At 35.0% G+C, this 23,827-nt stretch overlaps 2 protein-coding genes across 7 annotated transcripts in view; one reads left to right on the top strand and one right to left on the bottom strand.

The window, feature by feature from the left end:
- The first annotated feature begins 1,640 nt into the window (after window positions 1-1,640).
- The window catches only part of gnal2 (guanine nucleotide binding protein (G protein), alpha activating activity polypeptide, olfactory type 2), an 82,902-nt gene continuing 60,715 nt past the window's right edge, over window positions 1,641-23,827 (top strand). For 3 of the 6 annotated variants that reach the window (XR_012399098.1, XM_073940220.1, XM_073940218.1), the window contains exons 1-2: window positions 1,641-2,341; window positions 21,282-21,354. Coding sequence is in view for 4 of the 6 variants with exons in the window: in XM_073940220.1 (XP_073796321.1) it covers window positions 1,870-2,341; window positions 21,282-21,354 (545 nt within the window). In the remaining 2 variants the exon portion in view is untranslated. 6 annotated transcript variants of the gene reach the window in all.
- ccdc178 (coiled-coil domain containing 178) overlaps window positions 7,057-23,827 on the bottom strand; it is a 326,195-nt gene continuing 309,424 nt past the window's right edge. Inside the window, exon 19 of the transcript XR_012399519.1 lies at window positions 7,057-7,143. The gene's annotated coding sequence lies outside the window, so the exon portion shown is untranslated. The remainder of the gene's footprint in view (window positions 7,144-23,827) is intronic.

The following is a 23,827-nucleotide window of genomic DNA, read 5'->3' as shown; positions in this document are numbered from 1 at the left end:
AATTTATTAATCAAATCTTGTAAATTTTGTCAGTGATTTGGGGATTATTGAGTACATTCTGACCCAAATGTTGTCTAAAGAATTAAGTAAAGTTGACTGTACATAACTTAACATTTTGCATTTTGGTCCTATCACCTAAAAATATGAGTTAATTTAACTGATGTACCATGAAAATGCATAAACTTAAGATTTCAAGTGTAGTGAGCTCAAAATCATAAGTAATCCCTTGAAAAAAAGTGCAACCTTTTAAGTGCAAGGTCTTTTTTAAATCAGAAAACAAATGGCTTCAGGTATAATTATTCATTATAATGTGAATAAATAGCTACTTATTTTTTGTTTAGAATATATTTAAACAAAAGAACTTGGCATTAAGTTTGGCGAACTGAACAATTTAAGCATAATCTACAAAAAAAATCCGTAAAATTTACGGTAAAAAACTGGCAGCTGTGGTTTTCAGAAATTTACCGTAAAAAATATGATGGAATGTTTTTCAGTTTACGATAGTGATAACCGCAAAAACAAATTACAGTAAAAAAACTGTAAGCAAGGATATGTTAAGCTAGGATAAAAAATGTTTTTCAATTTACGGTATACGTAAGAGAACTAAAATTTACGGTAAAAAACTTGCAGCTGTGGTTGCCAGAAATCTACTGTAAAAAATATAGTATAAATGTTTTTTATTTAAGGGTATACATAAGAGAACTGTAAAATTTACGGTAAAAAGCTGGCAGCCCTGGTTGCCAGAAATCCACCTTAAAAAATACAGTAAAAATGTTTTTTACTTTACGGTATACGTAAGAGAACTGTAAAATTTACGGTAAAAAACTGGCAGCTGTGGTTGCCAGATATCCACCATAAAAAATACGGTAGAATTTTTTTCCAGTTTACAGTATTCCTAAAAGAATTGTAAGTTCTAAGTTTGTTGAACTGAACAATTTAAGCCAAATCTACTTACATACTAAGTTTGGTGAACTGAACAATTTAAGTATAGTCTACAAAACCGGCAAGTTAAATAAACTTAAATATGCAAGTTTTGGGAGACTCCATTACTCAGTTAAATTGAGGCAACGAGTTTACACAATTAATTTAGTTCAGTCAACTCATTAGGGTTTTCAGTGTACAGCAACCTCTGATTTGCTGTTTGATTCTCAAAGATGACCTTTTTTTCTATATAAGCGATAATAAATTCGATTCTTGCACCAATACATTAATGACCATGAACGTTTACACTTATTATTTCATCTAACTCCCATGTGTGGCTATACAAACACCTTTAGAAGAAAAGTGTCTTGTGAACACTCTTTTTCCGTGTCTGAATGCATATTTGCTCGCTCAGATAGACAGCTTGGCGTGATTATGCATTGACAATACTATGAACTGTCAAATGTATATTTCTATAGGCTAATCCATTATTTGGATTATTAATATTATTTTTAAAAATATTAAAGAAAACTATTTCTCACTATTTCCCATACATCTCGTCTGATCAAGCGTTAATTAGGTGGATCAAATCAAACCCCCTGTTATTCTCTCCTTGCTGCAATCACCTCAAAACCGGACCCAGATGACCCCACATGAGTCCAGCGCTTTTGCGTGGCTGGGCTTTTGGTTTCTTTACGGTAAGGTGGACCTGCACTGTCAGCACAGGCAGGAGTCAGGTGATCCACCGACTATTACGCGTAGGTTGGACCGTAAGAAAATACAAAAATGACATTTTGTAAATACAAGAGCATCATTTCGGCGCTCCGCGAGGCTGGAAAATGCACCGCGCGACACGGGCTCATCTTATGATGCGCTAAAATCCCCGGGGAATCGAGCGTTTGTTGTGTATTTATGATCAAATATCATCCGTGAGCGCCTGGCCGCATCATGGGGCTGTGCTACAGTCTGCGTCCCCGCTTGTTCGGGAACCTCAGCGGATCCATTTCCAACGCCAACTCGGAGTCAGATCACCAGCCTCCGGATCCCGGGATGATGATGATGCCGTCGTGCGTCCGGGGCTCCAGGCAGCGCGATGAGGACTCTGGGGGAAACGACGGGAAAACATCACCCACCTCCCCTTTGCGCAGCGGGGACGCCGGTAAAGTCCCGGCCGGGGAGCTCCGCCGTGGAGACGCGGACCGGGCGCTCATCCAGAACGGCGGAGGAGGAGGCGGGAAGAGGAGGCTCCAGCTGCTCCAGACACCTAGCAGCGCTCAAAAACACAAGAACTGGGACAAACTGGTGGTGGTCGAGGAGAAGGAGGCCGAGAAAGAGGCCAAGAAAGTCAGCAAGAACATCGACAGGGCCTTGAAGGAGCTCAAGCGGGAATACAAACAGACACACCGGCTGCTGCTCCTGGGTGAGTGATGCCGTCGGAAACACTGTGGGTTTGCTGTCTTTATCGTCTTTATCATCCTCTTCTTCAGTTGTTATTGAAAATGTGTGGGTATTCTGACGCCATGCTAGAATGTACAGTATGCTAGCAGTGTGTACCTGAAACCTGAACATGATGTGGTTTTGTTATTGGACGTTTAGATTTAAGTATAATGTTGTTAGATGAGCGATTGTTGTTATTGTAATGTCTTCTAATGATGGATGATAATATAATAACAATATTGTTCTGACACTTGACATTATGTCATGTTTACAACAGATTTGCAGATAAAGTATACAGTAAATGGATGAAAACAGTATGTGTAATGTTAATGATTGAGGTCATGTTGTTCTCCTTAATTCAATTTCAGATACTTCATTCATTAACTTTGGCCTAGTCCCTTTATTATTCAGGGGTCGCCACAGCGGAATGAACCGCCAATTTCAGAAACTTATTCATTGCAAACTCTAAATAGTGAAATCATGTTAGCAGCCAATGACTATCAAAGTACAACAATGTTCACAGTCAGTTAAATAGTGCTAATGTTGTTTTAAAGTCATACTTACATGTTATTTCAGTCTGAATATTCAAAGTACCATGGTAAACAATACAAGGAGCTGTCACTGAACCAATGTGTGAATATAAAACCAACTTTACCTCAATATGTTAATGTGTTTACTAACATACAATACAGTATTTATTTCAGTAGCCAAATATTTCTTAACGTTAGGTTATTTAATGTTTGTGTTCACTCACAGTGCATTAACTAATGCTAAGCATACATTTGGATTGTAATATTGCATTAAACATTGAACTATGATTAATAAATGCTGTAAAATACTTTAATTAATGAAACCTTGTAAAGTGTGACCAAAAAGTCAGATATAAAGCAAATAAATCTAATAGTAAAAGATAAATAATATATATAATATTTGGAAAGCTGGAGTTGCAGTTTGTTTTAATGCATTTCATTACAAGTATAAATGGTAATAAACATGATGAGTAACTGCAGTTAATATAACTTAATAAAAGGAAATGCCTTGCGTATTACAATATTAATACATTAGTTAATATTCTTTTTTTCATTTCTTTTCAGGCTTCACAAAAAAAAACAGTTTACTGTACATTATTTCATCTGCCTGTTTAGAGTAGTTTATAGCTTAACTATAGCTTTGTTAGATGAGCGATTGCTGTTATTGTAATGTCTTCTTATGATGGATGATAATCTAATACCAATATTGTTTTGACACTTAGTATTATGTCATGTTTACAAACAGATTTCCAGATTAAGTATACAGTAAATGTATAAAAAACACTGATAATGATTGAGGTAAGGTTGGTTTTATATTCACACAATAACACTTTCTCTTTAATAATAAAACTTTAGAAACTTTATTGATTAATTTTGGCTTAGTCCCTTTATTAATCAGGGTTCGACACAGCGGAATGAACCACCAATTTCAGAAACTTATTCATTGCAAACTCTATAAAGTGAAATCATGTTAGCAGCCAATGACTATCAAAATATAACAGTGCAATTCAGAGTCAATTAAATGGTGCTAATGTTGTTTTGAAGTCATTCATTCATTCATTTTCTTGTTGGCTTAGTCCCTTTAGTAATCATGGGTCGCCACAGCGGAATGAACCACCAATTTCAGAAACTTATTCATTGCAAACTCTGAAAAGTGAAATCATGTTATGAGCCAATGACTATCAAAATAAAACAGTGTACTTCAGAGTCAGTTAAATAGTGCTAATGTTGTTTTGAAGTCATTCATTCATTTATTTTCTTGTTGGCTTAGTCTCTTTAGTAATCATGGGTCGCCACAGCGGAATGAACCACCAATTTCAGAAACTTATTCATTGCAAACTCTATAAAGTGAAATCATGTTAGTTAGCAGCCAATGACTATCAAAATAAAACAGTGCAATTCAGAGTCAATTAAATGGTGCTAATGTTGTTTTGAAGTCATTCATTCATTCATTTTCTTGTTGGCTTAGTCCCTTTAGTAATCATGGGTCGCCACAGCGGAATGAACCACCAATTTCAGAAACTTATTCATTGCAAACTCTGAAAAGTGAAATCATGTTATGAGCCAATGACTATCAAAATAAAACAGTGTACTTCAGAGTCAGTTAAATAGTGCTAATGTTGTTTTGAAGTCATACATGTAATTTCAGACCGAATATTCAAAGTACCATAGTAAACAATGCAGGGAGCTGTCACTGAAGCAATGTTTGAATTTAAAACCAACTTTACCTCAATATGTTAATGTGTTTACTAACATACATTACAGTATTTATTACAGTAGCCAAATCTTTCTTAACGTTAGTTATTAGTTTTTCACTATTCATGTTCACTCACAGTATTCAATTCAATTTTCAATTCAGCTTTATTTGTATAGCGCTTTTACAATGTAGATTGTGTCAAAGCAGCTTCACATAAATGGTCATAGTAACTGGAACAGTGTGGTTCAGGTTTTAGTGTTTAAGTTCAGTTCAGTTCAGTTTAGCTCAGTTCAGTGTGATTTAATCATTACTGAGAGTATGATCACAGTACATTAACTAATGCAAATAAGCATACACTTGGATTTCGATAATGCATTAAATATTAAACTCCGATTAATAAATGCTGTAAAATAATTTAACTAATGAAACCTTGTAAAGTGTGACCAAAAAGTCAGAAATAAAGCAAATAAATCTATTAGTAATAGATAAATAATAATATTTGGAAAGCTGGAGTTGCAGTTTGTTTTAATGCATTTCATTACTAGTATAAATGGTAATCCATATGATAATGCATAACTGCAGTTATAATTTAATAAAAGAAAATGCATTGCGTATTGCAATATTAGTATATCATTAAAGATACTTTTCTAATTTCTTCACAAATAACTTGATTTACTGTACATTATTTTGTCTGTTTCGTTTAGAGCAGTGGTTCTCGAATTTTTTTCATGAAGTACCACCTCAGAAAAAAATTGTCTCCCCAAGTACCACCAAAATGAGCAGTATTGAAATAAAGTAGCGTAGTAGGCCCAGTAAAGCAGCTACAACTCTGCACAGTTAAAAAAACGTGGCAGATTACCTCAGAAATATAGGCTAAAAGTCATATATGGAATATTATATACATATTTTTTGCTAAATTTTGAAATATGTAGCATATACATGACATATTTTATTCCTCCGCGTACCACTAGAAGGAAGCCTGCGTACCACTAGTGGTACACGTACCACAGTTTGAGAACCACTGGTTTAGATAATAGCTTACAGTTCATACCTTGAATTTATTTACAGTGTTTTCTTAACAAGCAGGCTATTTTATTAGCTGCCAATTTTAAAATAACGAATAGAGACTTTAAATCCCATTTCCATAGGCATTAAATGTGATGATCAGGCTTTAGACAGGTCATGAGATGATAAAGGTGAGATATCATCAGAGCATAAAACTGAGCTCATATAGTCTGTTAGTCAGAACATGATGCTTTGATAAGATACTAGTAGATACTGGCATACAAGTCATAGTAAAAGAATCTATTACTTTGACCTCAGGGACACTGACAACTCACACAGGTATTCTGATCTTTCAGTTTAATTCAGGCACCCTGCAGAACCACCTGTGATACAAACACACGCATGCAACAGAGCACAGAAACACACTGAAAATACTGAGTTTGAGTGTTTGATCTTACTTTAGCAGTGTTATTAATATTAAATTCAACTAATAATAACCATTATATAATATGATATATATAATTAATGATGGAATAAACATGAAAAAAACATTATTATTATTATTATTAAATGATTGCATGTAGTTGCTTCCTTGTTTTATTTAAAGTTGTACTAAAATGGACCATTCGCTAAGCCCCACCCTCCTTAGTTACTGTTGCTACGCCTGTCAACCTTTCGTGCCTGACACAGCTTTTTCAATGCGTGTGCGCCGATGTCAGACATTGCCGGGGATATAAAGTCATTTTTGGTGAACAGGTGAGATATCCGAGAAAGCCAGACAAAAAAGGACTGCAGTGTGCATTACAGGGGTATATTCATGGCATAATAGGCAACCGATTAAACCAATCAAAATTGAAGCTAGCTTAGCCTAGCCGCCTCATACGCTAATCATTCAACAGCTTAGCTCATGCTCAGCATGAGAGGTGAAATTTAAAAATAATCTAATAATAACAAATTAAACCGTGATTTCTCTAGTTTTAGCCAAAAAGCCTGATAGATTAATTGCTGTGCAAATATAACGTTACTAACCGACGAGGAAACACGCATGACAGTGCTTTTACATAGTTCATTCATAGAAAGAACAGCCAGAAAAGGTAAACTGATGGATTAATGCCGAATAATAGCATCATTGACCCATAACAATGTCAGGGCTCAACAATAAGGACTGCCCGATGGCCCAGGGCCAGTGTGAGAGACGCTTGGGACAGTAGACGGGACCATTACTGGCCCGATTGGGGCCACCTTTTTTTTAATAATTTCGAACTCAAAATAAAATAACTTCACATTTTCCATACTGCTCTTTTTGTTTTGTTAACATAATTTTGCTCATTATACATATATTATACATTTAAAAAATATTATTTAAATAATATTAACATTTGAAAAATTATAAATATTATTTTTGACACATTATTTAATATATGTGGCAAAAAATAGCTATTCAATTTTATTAGTTTTTTTTTTTAAGGGGCCAGTGAAAATTTTGGCAGGGCAAGTAAAAATCTGAACCATTGGCCTGAACGGACCAGTAGAAAAAATGCTTAGCGTTGAACCCTGAATGTACAGTAAGATACCTATAACTGTCAGTATGTTTGTGTTCTCTTTATAAATGACTGAGGCCGTACTCACACTAGGTACAGTTGCCTCGAACCGGGCCAAAGCACGCTTGTCCCCCCTCCCGTCTCCCCCGACGGCCCGCGCTCACACCATATCGGGCCTCGGCACGCTTACGTCATCGCTGCTGCGCTGTTCAGTGAGAAGCGCTCTCTATGGCAAGCCGTTTTAGCATTTAAACCTTTGTTCTGACTCCATAAATATATTAGAGATATCTCTAATTATATTTTGACTAGTCATGATTATAATTCCACTACTCAGAATGACAATCAGAGATATCTGCAATTACAATTGTACTAGTACGAAATCAGATTGGAGATATCTTCAAATATATTATGACTAGTCATATTCCTCCATTGACTTCCATTGAATTTTGACTAGTAACAATTGTAATTAGAGATATCTCTGAGTTTTTACTAGTCATAATTCATTTGGAGATATTTTTAATTCGTCATATTTAGAGATATTTACAAATATATTTGAAGATATCTCTAATTAATTTACTAATAGTCGAATTAAAGTTGTAGATAAGCATTGAATTGGATTGTTGACTAGTCAAAATTCATTTGGAGAGATCTCTAATTACAATTGTGACTAGTCAAAACTCATTTAGAGATATCTGCAAATATTTTTCAATGGAGGAATATGACTAGTCAGTCATAATATATTTGCAGATATCTCCAATCTGACTAGTCGAATTATAATTATGACTTGTCAAAATATAGTTAGAAATATCTCTAAATATATTTATGGATAGTCAGAACAAGGTTTAAATGCTAAAACGGCTTGCCATACACTCTCACCCAGTAGCACAGTGGAGATTTCTCTAGTTATATCGTTTCAGTCGTTTGATATGCCGTCAAATATTTCGCCAAACAGTCCTTAGGGATGCGGTGACACGGTCAGATATTTCACCAAACAGATCCGCCACATTTGGTGCTCATAAACAATCATAAAGCCCTCGTGCTGCAGGAATGAGGAGGTCTGCTGAAGGTGCAGCTGTCATGCTGTGAGGAGTTCTCGTCTATGGCAGTTTGCGTTCACTGAACAGTAAGACTGATTAATAAATCCATATGAAACAGTCCCTAAAAAGTCACGTCTCGCTTTCAGTTTCGGGCTTTGGCGCGTTTTGCACAAGCGTACCGTGCCAAAGCCCAAGTGAACCGCGCTCAGGCACACCTCTTCCAACCGGGCCAGGGTTGGCCAAGTGAACCGTGCTTGAGCCCGATTCAGCGCACTCACACTTCTCAAACGATCCGGGAAACGGGCCTGGGCACGGTACGGATGGCATAGTGTGAGTAGGCCCTGAAAAACAGCTGCTGGTAAAGTATATTGATTGTAAGTGCTCATTTCGTGATCATATCTCGGTTTTGTTCTGTTGATTTGTAGTTTCAAATATTCGTAGCTTGAAATAGATGGAAATATGAAGTTCTGTAAAGTTAGCAACAGATTCGCAGATTCGTATTTTCCGGCTCAATAACTCATGTCATTATGACCTATTCGCTAGTATGACTAAGTTACTAACGTTATGGCGAAGGCTTAAACGGAGCATTACTCACAATATCGAGCGAAAGATAAGGAAAAAGACAGCTGTGAAACATCACCAGCTTTGTGTTTTTGTTGGAAACACAGTTTAGATCTGTTTAGGGTGAGAGGTGTGTGCGTTATTGCCGCCTGTCTATCACTGAATGTGTCAGGAATATCAAAACAAAACCAACTTAGCTCCGCCCCTTTAGCGCCCCTCACACTGCTTGATCCACGCTGGCATTTCTCCTCTTGGGTTTTAGGTTTTGAAAAGGGAAAAAATTCCACCATCCCGTCAAAACTTTAAGGATACTGGGTATCAGATTTGCACAATCCATATGCACTCGCTCGAAAGCTTGACAGAGCCACAGCGCATAGCTACAGTTGCTAAGCCACGATTGGTGGGTGGCGGTTTTTGGGTGTGACTTAGCGAAGGGTCAATTAATAGGGTTAATCTGAATTAAATAAATAATAATAACAAGCAAAGTAGTAGTGTTCATTAAAACAAAGCATAATTAAAGATAATGATAATTAAGCAATATTTTGTGTTTTTGTGCTGGTATTTTTGGTTTAGCCATGTAATGGAGAAATGAATATGACACTAAAACTAATAATTTGATTTATTAATGTAAACGATTCTTTCAAAACAGCTAATTCAGTTAACACATCTTAGGGCCAGGGAATTATTGAGATCATTTGTTGGAAAAAAACAGTTCATGAATAAATCTCAGAGATGCACACATTCTGCTTCGGTTTGTTTAGTTTTGCGGAAAGAGGAAAAAACAGGCAGTATTGAGTTCAATGTTATTCACTCAGTATTCGCTTGTTTGTTTAAAAGTTGAAGTAAAATCAATGTCACTGTTGTGATTGTGCTCATGTACTGATATATATGAAAACAACAACACAACGTGACAGTACTGTCCTGTGTGTGTATGTGAATATTCATTTATTTTAATTGGTCTTTTATATAACAATAGCAGACATTGGTAGTGAGGTAAACTGTACGATATGGTCACTTATTAATGTCATCCCCAATCCTAATATACAATCATATATATATATATATATATATATATATATATATATATATATATATATATATATATATATATATATATATATATATATAAATATTTATATATGTATGTATGTATGTATGTGTGTGTGTGTGTGTGTGTGTGTGTATATACAATTGTAATCAGAATTATTAGCCGCCCTTTGATACTTTTTTAATATTTCCTAAATGATGTTTAGGAAAGGAAATCTGCACAGTATGTCTGATAATAAAAGAAGTTTTTTATTTTTTATTAACCATTTTAGGAAAAAATTATTAGCCCCTTTAAGCTTTTTTTGTGATTTTCTTAGCCTTTAAATGTCACTTTAAGCTGTATAGAAGTGTCTTGAAAAATATCTAGTAAAATATTATTTACTGTCATCATGGGAAAGCTTAAATAAATCAGTTATAGAGATGAGTTATTAAAACTATTATGGTTAGAAAGGTGCAGAAAAAAAAATCTGCCAATGAGTTTACTGTACTCAATTGGCCTCCACAGTCACAAGCTCCTCAATCCAATAGAGCACCTTTGGGATGTGGTGGAACAGGAGATTGGCGTCATGAATGTGCAGCCAACAAATCTGCAGCAACTGCGTGATGTTATCATGTCAAAATGGACCAAAATGTCTGAGGAATATTTCCAGTACCATGTTGAATGCCACGAAGGATTAAAGCAGTTCTGAAGGCAAAAAGTGTCCGACCTCGTACTAGCAAGGTGTACCTAATAAAGTGGCAGATGATATATATATATATATATATATATATATATATATATATATATATATATATATATATATATATATATATATATATATATATATATTAGGGGTGTCAAAATTAATTGTTTCTTCGGTGCACCGCGATGCAGACGCAGACAATAAGGTATCGGTTCAGTAATAATCCTAACCGGTTATTATGCACTGACGTCATTTATCGCCTATGCGCTCTGTCGCGAGGGACGTGAGCACGAGTATTTTCTACACTCAGGCAACTCAGGGCCGTTCCGTGGCATAGGCACCATAAGCAAATGCTAAGGGTGCTGTATATCCAGGGGGGCGCCAGAAAGGAGCGTGGTTCAGTTGGTTTTGTTTTCGATATTCCTGACTCACATTCAGTTATAGACGGCAATAACTCAAAAACCTCCTACCCTAAAAAGATCTAAAGTGTGTTTCCTACAAAAAGACAAAGCTGGTTATGTTTCACAGCTGTCTTTCTTTTTTTCGCTTGACATTGCGGGCACTGCTCCGTTTAAGCCCTCGCAATATGTGTTTAGAGCTCTCAGTAAGGCACCGTCGGAAAAGTGCTTCTTTTTTTTCTTTTTTTTTCTTTTTTTTTTCTTTTCTGTTTTTCTGCTCTGCTCAGCGTGAACTTTCCCTGTTTCAAGGGAACCGAACCGTGAGACCAGTATAGGTTCACACCTCTAATATATATATATATATATATATATATATATATATATATATATATATATATATATATATATACACACACACACACACACACACACACACACACACATACATATATATATACTAGGGATGTAACGGTATTGTAAATACCGTCATACCGCAATATTAAATTTTTTCGATATTACCGAAGTCGCATGACTCGGTAAAACTATAGGTCTTCTGAGAAAATTTGCTCAGGCGAATGAAGCAAACGGGAGGTAGCTGAAACTTCATTTCCCATCAGCCCCGGCGTGGCCATAATCCTTTGCGGTCTGTTGTCGCTACAGATCCAGTAATGCGGAAATGGAGTGTGCTGCTAGTAGCGGAGATGAAAAAAAGATGGAAATGATCGAACCTAAAGCGGGTGTTGTCGCCGCGCGCGTGATGAATAGCGGTGCTGTCGCGCGCGTTCTGATCAGCTGTGTTGTGGCGCGCGTTCTGATCAGCTGTGTTGTGGCGCGCGTATTGTAAAGCGCCGAGGGGGGGTTGAGCGCGCATACTCAAGAGAGGTGTTGTCGCGCGCCTACTGAAGGGCTGGACTGGACGGAGGTTGTGTCGCGTCGCGGGGGCACTTTTGATCGTTTTGGAAGGGCATTTTCTATCCAAGACTAAAAAGGGCATGTGCACTGCACAGGTTGAGCCCTATGTGTGCACGTGCCTGCAAGTTGGGGAATACGACTAATAACAGTCATGGGGACTGCAGAAACACAGCACACTGTTCAGATTGATGCAGACATTGACTTGTACCGCAAAGAGACCTCTATCTCACTCATGGTTTGTCTTCTCAAGTGGGGGAAAGACAATGCACAACGTTACCCCACTGCTGTCAACATGGACCAAGTCATATCTCTCTTGTCCCAGAAACCTCAGTCCCAAATGAGAGGGGTTTTTTCTGTTGCAGGGGACATTGTAAATACCCAGAGATACCAGCTTTTACCAGATTATAATTATATGATAATTTTTCTTTAAACCCATCTCTATCTAAGTGAGTGATTAAATGTTGAATGTGATGAGTTTTCAACAATACTAAATTGAAACTTTATTTTTTTTACATGGTTTAATAATTTTTTGTTATTAAAATTGAAGTTCCTGTTTCAAAGCTAACAGATAGATTGCTAATTTGTATGTCATTGACACTTTTGGCACTTTTTTGGAGTATTTTCAAAAGTTTTTTTTTTTCCTGTAAATGATTCAATAAATACCGTACCGTGACATTCATACCGAGGTATTACCGTACCGTGAAATTCTGATACCGTTACATCCCTAATATATATATATATATATTTTTTTTATAAGCAAAAATCCATACAAGGATATTTTTACAATAAAATAAACTCACAAATAATACATATAGAACAACTACAAATGACAAAAACACATGACAATAGTAATAATAATACAGTTAAACTAATAAGTTAAACCAATTCAAAATATGCATTACGACTTTAGTTGTATCTCTGGTAGTATTTTACTGACAGAAAAATATCAGCTCTTTCATGCTGTTTTAAATGCTCTAAAAGCATTTTCTTCATCTAAAGTACATTTTTCCTGATTACGGTGTGTTGCTTAGTGATGTTTGGACAGAAAGTGTTTGTGTGGAGACGTGTTTCTTAAGGCATAAGACAATAAGACTAATGCTATTAGATGTCCTGTCAATATTAATTCCATTCATTTATTGTCATTTGTTACTAATAACAAGATGGACTCTCTAATTTAGCCTTTCTCTTATATGAAAGAGAGAGAGCTTTGTTAATCTGACCTCAGTGATCCAGCAATGATTTAGGAGCTATTTATAAGAAGAGAGCAAATTTGCGAGTTTGACAGGTGCATCTGAAATCTGACATAGTTGTCCAAAGTGGCTTTTAAAATAATTACGCTTTCATATTTCCCTGTAACAGCTGTATCACTGAAGGTCTGATTTTAGACCTATGTCGATTGAATTTTTCATGAAGGATAATTAAATTTCCTTGGCTGCACTTAGTTGTTTTTGGAAATTGATAATAAGGAATAGAAATGGAGAGAACAGAGTTGTGGCTTATAAATTAACTTTACTGGAGGATCTCGCTGAGTTATCTTCAAGCTTTATGGTACAGTTATTTTTAGTTCACATCCTTGGGAATGTCTTTGTACAAGTTGTACTGTAACTATACTATAATATCTGATTTAGCAAGAAGCAGATAACATGGGGTTATGTCGTAAACTGAAACTAAAACCATAAAATGTAAACCACCCGATTGTTGCCCGAAGAAGTCTCGGATGAAATAAAAAAATAAACTAAACGAAATTATATAATTATATAAATAAATTATTTAGAAATCGATCATGTGTACCTTGATGTAGTTTGGTTTAAGATAAATTGGGGTTTTTAAATCTGACCGAGCTCCAGTTTCCCCCACAAGTCCAAAAAACGTGGTATAGGTGAATTGGGTAGGCTAAGTTATCCGTTATATTTGAGTGTGTATAGATTTTTCCCAGGTATGTATTGCAGCTGGAAGGGCATCCTCTGCGTAAAACATATGCTAGATAAGTTGGCGGTTCATTCCGCTGTGGCGACCCCAGATTAATAAAGGGGCTAAGCCGAAAAAAAAATGAATGAATGAAATCAGACCGAATATATAGTAGGACTGGGAAAGTTAATGCGTTGTTATTTTTTAAGACATTAATTAATTAATGCTAACAATTATTTTATTTGTGTTCATATTTTGATTATTTTAAAAGTCTATTTTTTTTACTGGATCTGAACACCACACAGACAAACAATGGGTCACAGGAGGAGTGGGATGTTGAACGCTGGCTCGGGAAGGACATCTTTACACATTTCAACCAATGAGAACATTAGGATTGGGTGGAGCACTGCATCACTATCCCTAGTTAACTCACAGGATGTTTTCACTTCAAGCTAATTTCCCGCTTGATTCGAATCACTTTACTTTCCTAGAAGACACGATTAAGGCAAATTCTGCATGTTTCTGCAGCAAACATGTCACGCATTCCCTTATGCAATATCACACGAGGAGCAGTGTGATATGGCTGTATATCAGCACTTGTGGGAGGTGTGCGTTGGCATGAGTGCCTCAGTGCCTTAGTGACTATATTCAGCCGTATTGCACTGGTACGAGTGTGATATTGGATTTATACAACAGTTCGACGTCATAATCACGTATTTAAAAAAGAAAAGTCAAACACAGTCTAAAAATTGTATTGTAAGAGGGACTACTTTCTTCCACCATTCATTCACATCTGCAGCTGACGTCACTTTAGAGCTGGTATTTGAACGATTCTCTAGTGTAATGTCTAAAGTAATGACGAAACAAGCGAGTTTGCTCATATTTTAAGATTAAAGGCTGAACGGCATGAAATACCATCAGTAACAGAAAATTCCCAGTATTTCTCTGTTCGGCAATCGGGAGATCACAGTAATTAACCCTAAAAAAGCAAAGCTAACACTACCAAATTACTATGGTATAAATACAGCACTACAACATACAAAAGACAGAGATCGACATAGAAAGTCATGTACCTGTTTTCTAATGATTTGATCAGCTGTAGTTTGAAATGTATGCGTTTTTCTCCCCTAAGGACGGTCTCTGACGCCATCTTGTGGTGGAACGTCAACCGATGCAGTGAATCTCTGAAATTATAAATATTTAAAATAGACACTATCCTTATAAATAAACTGCATAGTTGCAATCTAAACAACTAAATTCTCTGAAAAAAAAAGCCTCAAAAGTACATCATGTTTTCCAACAGCTGCGATATTTGTCAAACTGTAGTGAGTTTATTGTTCTGCTGTCACCCTATGTGGGCGGAATACACAAGAGTGAAGAGGCTGTACGAGTGCTGATATTGCAGAATATTGCACAGCTGTCAGCCAATCGGATTCGAGAACCAGACAGAATTGTTGTATAAATTATATATATATATATATATATATATATATATATATATATATATATATATATATATATATATATATATATATATATATATACAGAACAGTGTAATAAACGGACAGGAACTAAGAACCACCGATGTAATGATCATCACTAAATGTCCTACCAGTGGCTAATAGTTTAGGTTTTAGATTTAATTTCATTACAATAATATTCATGGTAAGATCTGCAAGATATTTTAACATATAAAGCTGCGGTCACACTGCGCTTTTCTTTCCATAGACTAGACATAGAGTACATCAGACCGGAAACGCTGGGTCACGCAGGTTGCAGCGGTGCAAAGTTCAAGCGTGGTGAACTCTGACCTGCGAAATCGCATCACTTTCGAGACCAATCGAGGATCAAAATTTGACCTTTCTGTACAGAAATTTAAAACATGGAGAGATTGCTGGCTTTTTTAAATGCCTAATAAGCTTGTTTAATCCCGCCCCTTTTCGCAGCGCCACACGACAGAATATCGCACACTCAAACTCTAGTGTGACCGTAGCTTAAAGCAGGGGTGGCCAACCCCGTTCCTAGAGAGCCACCTTCCTGAAGATTTCAGTTGCAACCCATATCAAGCACACCTGCCTGTAATTATCACGTGGTGTTCAGGTCCTAATTAATTAGTTCAGGTGTGTTTGATATGGGTAGCAACTGAAATCTTCAGGAAGATGGCTCTCCAGGAACAGGGTTGGCTACCCCTGATATAAAGGGATACTGCTATAAAAACACATTGATTGTTTAAAGTGTTTTGGAGCAAATTAAAAGCAAAACAAAAAACAAACAACATATTTATTTAAATACCTGAGCTATAAAAATGCAATTATTTATGATTAATTCTTATTATATACACACACAAACACAAGCACACACACATACAGTTTAAGTCAGAATTATAAGCCAAATTTTTTTATTTTATTTAAATTTTTTAAATATTTCCCAAATAAGGTTTAACAGAGCAAGGACATTTTCACAGTATGTCTGATAATATTTTTGTCTTCTGGAGAAAGTCTTATTTGTTTTAATTCGGCTAGAATAAAAGCAGTTTTTATTTTTTTTAAAAATGATTTTAAGGACAAAATTATTAACCCCTTTTAAGCTATATCATTTTTCGATAGTCCACAGAACAAACCATCGTCATACAATAACTTGCCTAATTACCCTAACCTGCCTAGTTAACTTAATTAACCTAGTTAAGCCTTTAAATGTCACTTTAAGCTGTATAGAAGAAAAATATCTACTCAAATATTATTTACTGTCGTCATGGCAAAGATAAAATAAATCAGTATTAATAATGATTTATTAAAACTATTGTTTAGAAATGTGTTTAAAAAAATCTTCTCTCCATTAAACAGAAATTGGGGGGGGAATAAACAGGGAGGCTAGCAATTCTGACTTCTAACGGTATGTGCATATAGCATTTTGGTCATGCTTTCCAATAAGGTTCAATTACTTCATGTTCAGTAATGTATTTAATAACATGAACCAAGAATGAACCATACATTTTTTTACTAATGCAATATTAAATTCTAAAGTTGTGCTTGTTAACGTTATAGTTAATGCGCTGTGAGTTAGCATGAACTAAAAAGACTTCATTATTTCATTATCATTAACTCACACTAACTAAGATGCATTAATGCAGTAATAAATCTATTATTCATTGTTTGTTCATAATAAAAACATTAACCAATGGAACCTTATAACATGTATTTCGGCTTTTATTAAAGAGCTAGTATCTTATACCTTCAACAAATGCATGAAATAGCCCATTTGAAGTGACCTACATAAAAATATAGCACATGTTTTGTCTGTTGTAAATGATGCCTGACCTATAAATAGCCACAAGGGCTTCATCTTTAAGTGCTGAATGGTTTGGTTATGTGGTGAATCCCATAAGGCTCAAAAAACAATCAGTTGCCATGCTTGCACACAAGTTGCTATTGTTCTTTTGCGTAGCATTGCAATGCGAATGTGGTCTGTAAACTGAACTTTGTCACCCTGTAAATAGGTTTTATCATTTACTGAACGTGTACTTTGGCTCTAGTGTGACCTTTACTGCATATGGCTTGCTAATTGTAATGAAAGCATTATGCAATACTGCCTGTTGTTTTGAAGGGTTAAGGTTTTTTTTGGGTGTAGTGACACTGATATGCTGCATTTATTATCTTTAAATATTTCTTGGCTGTGCAAAATGATTTTCAAAATTCAAAACTAAAAACAGATGTCATGCCTAAATTGTTAAATATTAAAAATAGTACTGAATAACATTATGTAAATATATATTTAGCATGATGTTACTGTAACAGTGGCATTTCATCATAGGTTCTGTCATTTTTTTATTTATTTATTTATTGTTATATTTTACATCTAATGCTAGATATAATGACTAAATCATGTCTAAATAATAATTATAGGCTTATGATGGTATCAAATTTCCTTGTAATTAATTGCTGAAGCTTATATAAACATTATATTTTATAGAGGTGTTGACCTAAGCTGCATAAAAGGTTACTTTAACAGGTATAACAGTTAGAAATATGTGGTGTATTGCTTTATTTTATATACATGTTCAGAGAAAATGAAAGTTTTAAATAAATTAAATAGCAAAAGCATTATAAAGCAAAAGGCTCATTAGTAAATGTTAGTAAATTAATTAAAATTAACAGTCGGAAATATCCAGATCGTTATATTTAAGTAAAAAAAATAAAAATAATAAAACAAATTATTATAGTTGAATTTAGTTATTAACTAGAATTAACTTGTGACTTTTATTATCTAAGCATCATCAAAGAAATTAGCATAACCTAAAATTAACAAATACTTATAGTAATTTTCATTATATTGACTAAATTAAGTTAAATTAGCTGATGTTAAGCTGAATGTGTTCTTACTGTATTGAGTAAAGGCCTAAAATGTCTATCGTGCATACTTATTATCAGAATACATTGAATTATTGAGAATCTGTATAGATGTTTAATCATAATGTCATTTAAAATCCCTAAATTATATGAACCTTGTTAGCTTCTGTTATCTCGTGGTCCACTAAGAGACGTTTTTTTATATATATTTTGTCTTTCTTTTCATATTTCACGGTTTTCCATGGTTGCTTAATAGTTGAACACAGCATTTGTCGGTTCACATGAAGTTTAAAAGCATAGACGTTTATTGAGAAGTGAAAGTGTGTTCTTTAGTATAAAATAGCAGAACCGCAGTATTAAAAAAGTCACTTGGCCACTTATATGTTATTGGATGATAATTTAATAATTTATTTCAGTTTGAAGTAGACATGGGCCTGTATAAGATTTTGACGGTATGATAATCCTGGATAAAATATAGCACAGTTTCACAGTATTGTGATTACTGCTCCAAAATATGCTCTTTTTAAACGTCTGGGTAAAAAATAAACAACTTTTTTCCCATTGAACAAAATATATTTTATTTTATGATACATTTAAAATATTTTGGACCAGTAAATTATAATGTAGAGTTTTTTTTTCTGCTAGAGAAACTGTTGCCGTAAATAAAATAGTTGCGAAAAATATGTTAAAAAAAAATGACAAAAAAAAAAATGACAAAAAAAAAAATAAATAAATAAATAAATAAATAAATAAATAAACTAACATATACATGGTAAACCTTGAAACATGGTATTGTCCCATGCCTAGTTTGAAGCCTGAAGCCAGGCTATCATTTGGAAAATATTATTTGTAAAAGTTCAGAATAAGGAATATTGATTATTTGTTGGACTTTTTTTGTGTTCAAAATCACACATGGTATATGGTTTTTCCTTAATAATCTTATAACAAAAACACGATTCAAAAACACACAAATCCAATTCGTAAATTCTGAACAGGATTAAAAAATACACAAATCTAACTCGTAAATTTAAAACAGCATTCAAAAACACACAAATCCAGTTCATAAATTAAAAATACGATTCATAAATACACAAATCCAGTTTGTGACTTAAAAACATGATTTATAAATACAAAAATCCAATTGTTAAATTCAAAACACGATTCAAAAACACACAAATCCAATTCGTAAATTCTGAACAGGATTAAAAAATACACAAATCTAACTCGTAAATTTAAAACAGCATTCAAAAACACACAAATCCAGTTCATAAATTAAAAATACGATTCATAAATACACAAATCCAGTTCATAAATTAAAAATACGATTCATAAATACACAAATCCAGTTTGTGACTTAAAAACATGATTTATAAATACAAAAATCCAATTGTTAAATTCAAAACACGATTCAAAATGCACAAATCCAGTTCTTAAATTCAAAAGATGATTCATGTTGGCGCTAATAGCCTAGAGTGGTTAGTGCGTCGACACATAACACCAAGGTGCTCGCGGTAACCTGAGTTCGATTCCCGGCTCAAGGTCCTTTGCGATTCTTCCCCTATCGCTGCTACCCACATTCCCTGTCTGTACATCTCCACTGTCCTATCAATAAAGGTGAAAACCCCTAAAAAATAATTATAAAAAACGCGATTCATAAATAATCAAATCCAATTCATAAATTTAAAACACGATTAAAACGCACACAAATCTAGTTTGTAAACTCAAAACACAATTCAAAAGACAAAATCCAATTCAAGACGCAAAAATAAACAAATCCAGCTCATAAATCCAAACTTGATTCATAAATACACAAATCCAGTTCGTAAATTTAAAACACGATTCATTAAAACACAGATTTATTTAAAAAATTTAAAATCACGATTTAAAAATAATTCAATTCGTAAATTTAAAACACAATTCATAAAAACACAAATCCATTTCGTAAATTAAAATCACAGTTTAAAATTACACAAATCCAATTCATAATTTTTAAAACACAATTCATAAATACACAAATCCAATTGATAAATTCAAAACACGATTCAAAAATACACAAATCCTGTTCGTAAATATAAATCACAATTCAAAATGCACAAATCCAAATCTAAAACCAGTTCAAAAATACACAAATCCATTTTGTAAATTTAAATCACAATTTAAAAATACACAAATCCAATTCGTAAATTTAAAATGCGATTAAAAAATACACAAATCCAGTCCATACATTCAAAACACGATTCATAAATACACAAACACAATTTATAAAATCAAAACACGACTCAAAAACACGCAAATTCAGTTCATAAATAATAAAGAAAATTCATATTAGACACAAATCCAATTAATTTGGGGAAAATATTCACTTGTGAATTTGTTTTCAAATATTTGTTGTGTTTATGAATTGTCTTCTGAATGTACAAGTTATATTTTGTAAATGTGAATTGTGCTGTGCATGCATACGCTTTATTTTGTATATTTTGTTTTATTTTTGAGACTGCTCTGGCTCCATAGTTTGAACCGCCACTAGAACGATACACTGTAAGGTTTTTTCCTGGTTCTAAGCCGCCTGCCATTACCAAGTGTGACAGACAGAGGCAGTGCTGAGCCGCGGACCGCAGCCGAGATAAAGGCACAGAATATCACACAGAAAAATACAGAGAGGGCGAGAGACCAGAAGAGAAGGGAAGAGCTCCTGCCAGGGGCTCACAGAGACCCCCGGATCCAGATGCGAGTTCATATCCCACCCTACCCATCGATATGTGATCAATCCCTTCAATCCTGTCGCCTGAATGACGCCCGGGCTGCTTGAGACGGTGTAACAGGGAGGAGAAACAATCCCTTCCCGGCGACCTTTTTTTATTTTTGCTCTATCTTGGATGGTTTTCTTGTGTTTGTGATCGGATTGATCGTCCGAAAGGACAGCGGGACCATGATGGGGTGTTTGGGGAGCAGTAAAACCGAAGACCAGCGCATCGACGAGAAGGCACAGCGAGAGGCCAACAAGAAGATAGAGAAACAGTTGCAAAAAGAGAGACAGGCTTATAGAGCCACACATCGGCTGTTGTTGTTGGGTAAGAGGAGACTTCAGGCGTTATATCCGACATCCGACAGGCTGTGTTTTTAAAACGCACCGTGTTTGACAGCTCAATCTGGCATGTCGGATTTCCCTAACACACACACACTCACCGCGAAATGTAATGTAAAGTGTCCGCCAGACTTTGCATGCATTAAATCGCCTGTGTTTGCCTTCTTCTTCTAGGGGCTGGCGAGTCGGGGAAGAGCACTATCGTGAAGCAGATGAAAATCCTTCACGTGAACGGCTTTAATGCGGAGTGAGTACATGTTTACTGTATTAACAACACATATATGTAATTTATGAAGACTGGGCCCCGCGCTGAGCCTCGGCATGGCGAAGGAAAACCCTCATACATGCCGAGGCAGAGACTGATGTAGCATTGCGTGCTATCGGCTAGTGCCTCCCTGCAACATCGCTGCTGTGTGTGTGTGTGTGCTCGGGCTAAATGCTCAGGAGAGAAGTGTATAAGCCTTCTGATAGCGATAAGTGTGAAGTTACACGCATTTTTCCTGTAAAACAATTTGTGTGTCCTAATGATAGTTGTAATGCGTTCCTCATGTTTTCAGTTTAAAGAACTGCGTTTGGTGTAAATATAATGCAAAGCTGGATTTTCAGCATCATTACTGTAGCGTTGAGTCTCACGTGATCATTCGGAAATCGATCTCAAACGGGTTCCCAAACTTTTCAGCCAATGACCCCCAAAGCAACAATGTCAGGGACTCACTATCCCCGCTATCCCGAGGTGGTTATAAATATACTAATGTTAAATATACAAGGCATGTGCCGGTATAAGATTCTGACTTTATGATAATCTAGGATAAAAAGATCACGGTTTTGTGCACATTGCTTTAAAATTTGTTCTTTTTTTAAATGCCTGGGTAAAAAACAAAACCTTTTTCCTCCTTCGAAAACAATATATTAGATTTTTAAAAAAGATTTAAATTAGTTTGCAGCGGTAAACGTGTCGGGGGAAATAATTCAAAAGATTAATTGACTTCTGCTGGCTTCATTTGTTTCAAAAACACAGCTTTCTTTACAAATTGAAATGCAATGCTTAGAAATCTTTTCTGCTGGAGATGCTGTTGTCCTAAAAAAAAAAAAAAAGTAAATAAATCTTACACATACCTTAGGAACGGTATAACAGAAAATGTTGGTGGTTTTAAAAATCTTGACTTTTCCAAACCGGGGTATACCTTGAAAACGGTTATCCCATGCCTAAAATATACACACCGATATATCACATACAGAAGTGCTGTGCAAATAGCACAGACCACAACACAGATGTGTTAGGGGACCCCAAAACGTTTCTGGATTGTTTATTAGATTATATGGAAATGCAAACTGTAAACATTAATTCATCAATCTCTGACTAAACGCATTCATTAAAATACTCCCAATACATGAAAATGCAGAAATGCACTGGAAATAGCATGAACAACATCAAAAATGTGTCAGGGGACCCTTACACATGGGAAGTTTATAGATTGTTTATTAGATTATATGTAGATGCAAATTGTAAACTTTAATTCACCAATCTCTGATTAAACACGTGCATGGAAACACAACACATGCAGATACAGAAATGCACTGCAAATAGCACAGACCACAATGAAAATGTGTCAGGAGACACCAAAAAGTTTATAGATGTTTATTAGATTGTATGGAGATGCAAATAGTAAACTTTAATTCGCCAATCTCTGACTAAACTTGTGCATAAAAACACAACACATGCAGATACAGAAATGCATTGCAAATAGCACAGACCACAATGAAATTGTGTATAGGACCTCAAAAAGTTTATAGATGTTTATTCGATTTTTTTTGGAGAGGCAAATAGTAAACATTAACTCGTCAATCTCTAAATAAACGCATGCGTAAAAACACAACATGTGTAAATAGAGAAATGCACCGCAAATAGCACAGACCACAATTAAAATGTGTATAGGACCTCAAAAAGTTTATAGATGTTTATTTGATTGTTTTGGAGATCCAAATAGTAAACATTAACTCGTCAATCTCTGACTAAACGTATGTATAAAAACACAACACGTGTAAATAGAGAAATGCACTGCAAATAGCACAGACCACAATTAAAATGTGTCGAGGGACCCCAAAAAGTTGATATACGTTTATTAGATTTTTTGGAGATGCAATTAGTAAACATTAACTTCTCAATCTCTGCCTAAACACATACATAAATACACTCACAACACATGCAAATATAGAAATGCACTGCAAATAGCACAGACCACATCAAAAATGGGTCAGGGGACGCCTAAACATCTAAAGAGTGTTTATCAGATTTTAAGGAGATGCAAATGGTAAACATTAATTCATTAATCTCTGACTAAACTTGTGCATAAAAAAACTCACAACACATGCAGATACAGAAATGCTCTGCAAATAGCACAGACCACAATGAAAATCTGTATAGCACCCCAAAAAGTGTATAGATGTTTATTAGATTTCATGGAGATGCAAATAGTAAACATTAACTCCTCAATCTCTGACTAAACACATGCATTAATACACTCACAACACATGCAAATATAGAAATGCACTGCAAACAGCACAGACTACATTGAAAATGTGTCAGGGGATGCTTAAATGTCTAAAGATTGTTTATTAGATTTTATGGAGATGCACTCCTACTGCAGAATCGTCTTAATCTATCTAACATTATAAATTCTTTTCAAATAGAGATATTAAGCCGATCATCTTGTGAAGTT

This window comes from Danio rerio, chromosome 24, assembly GCF_049306965.1.
Source record: "Danio rerio strain Tuebingen ecotype United States chromosome 24, GRCz12tu, whole genome shotgun sequence".
In the NCBI taxonomy this organism is placed as follows: domain Eukaryota; kingdom Metazoa; phylum Chordata; class Actinopteri; order Cypriniformes; family Danionidae; genus Danio; species Danio rerio.
This window is presented reverse-complemented; position numbering and strand designations above follow the sequence as displayed.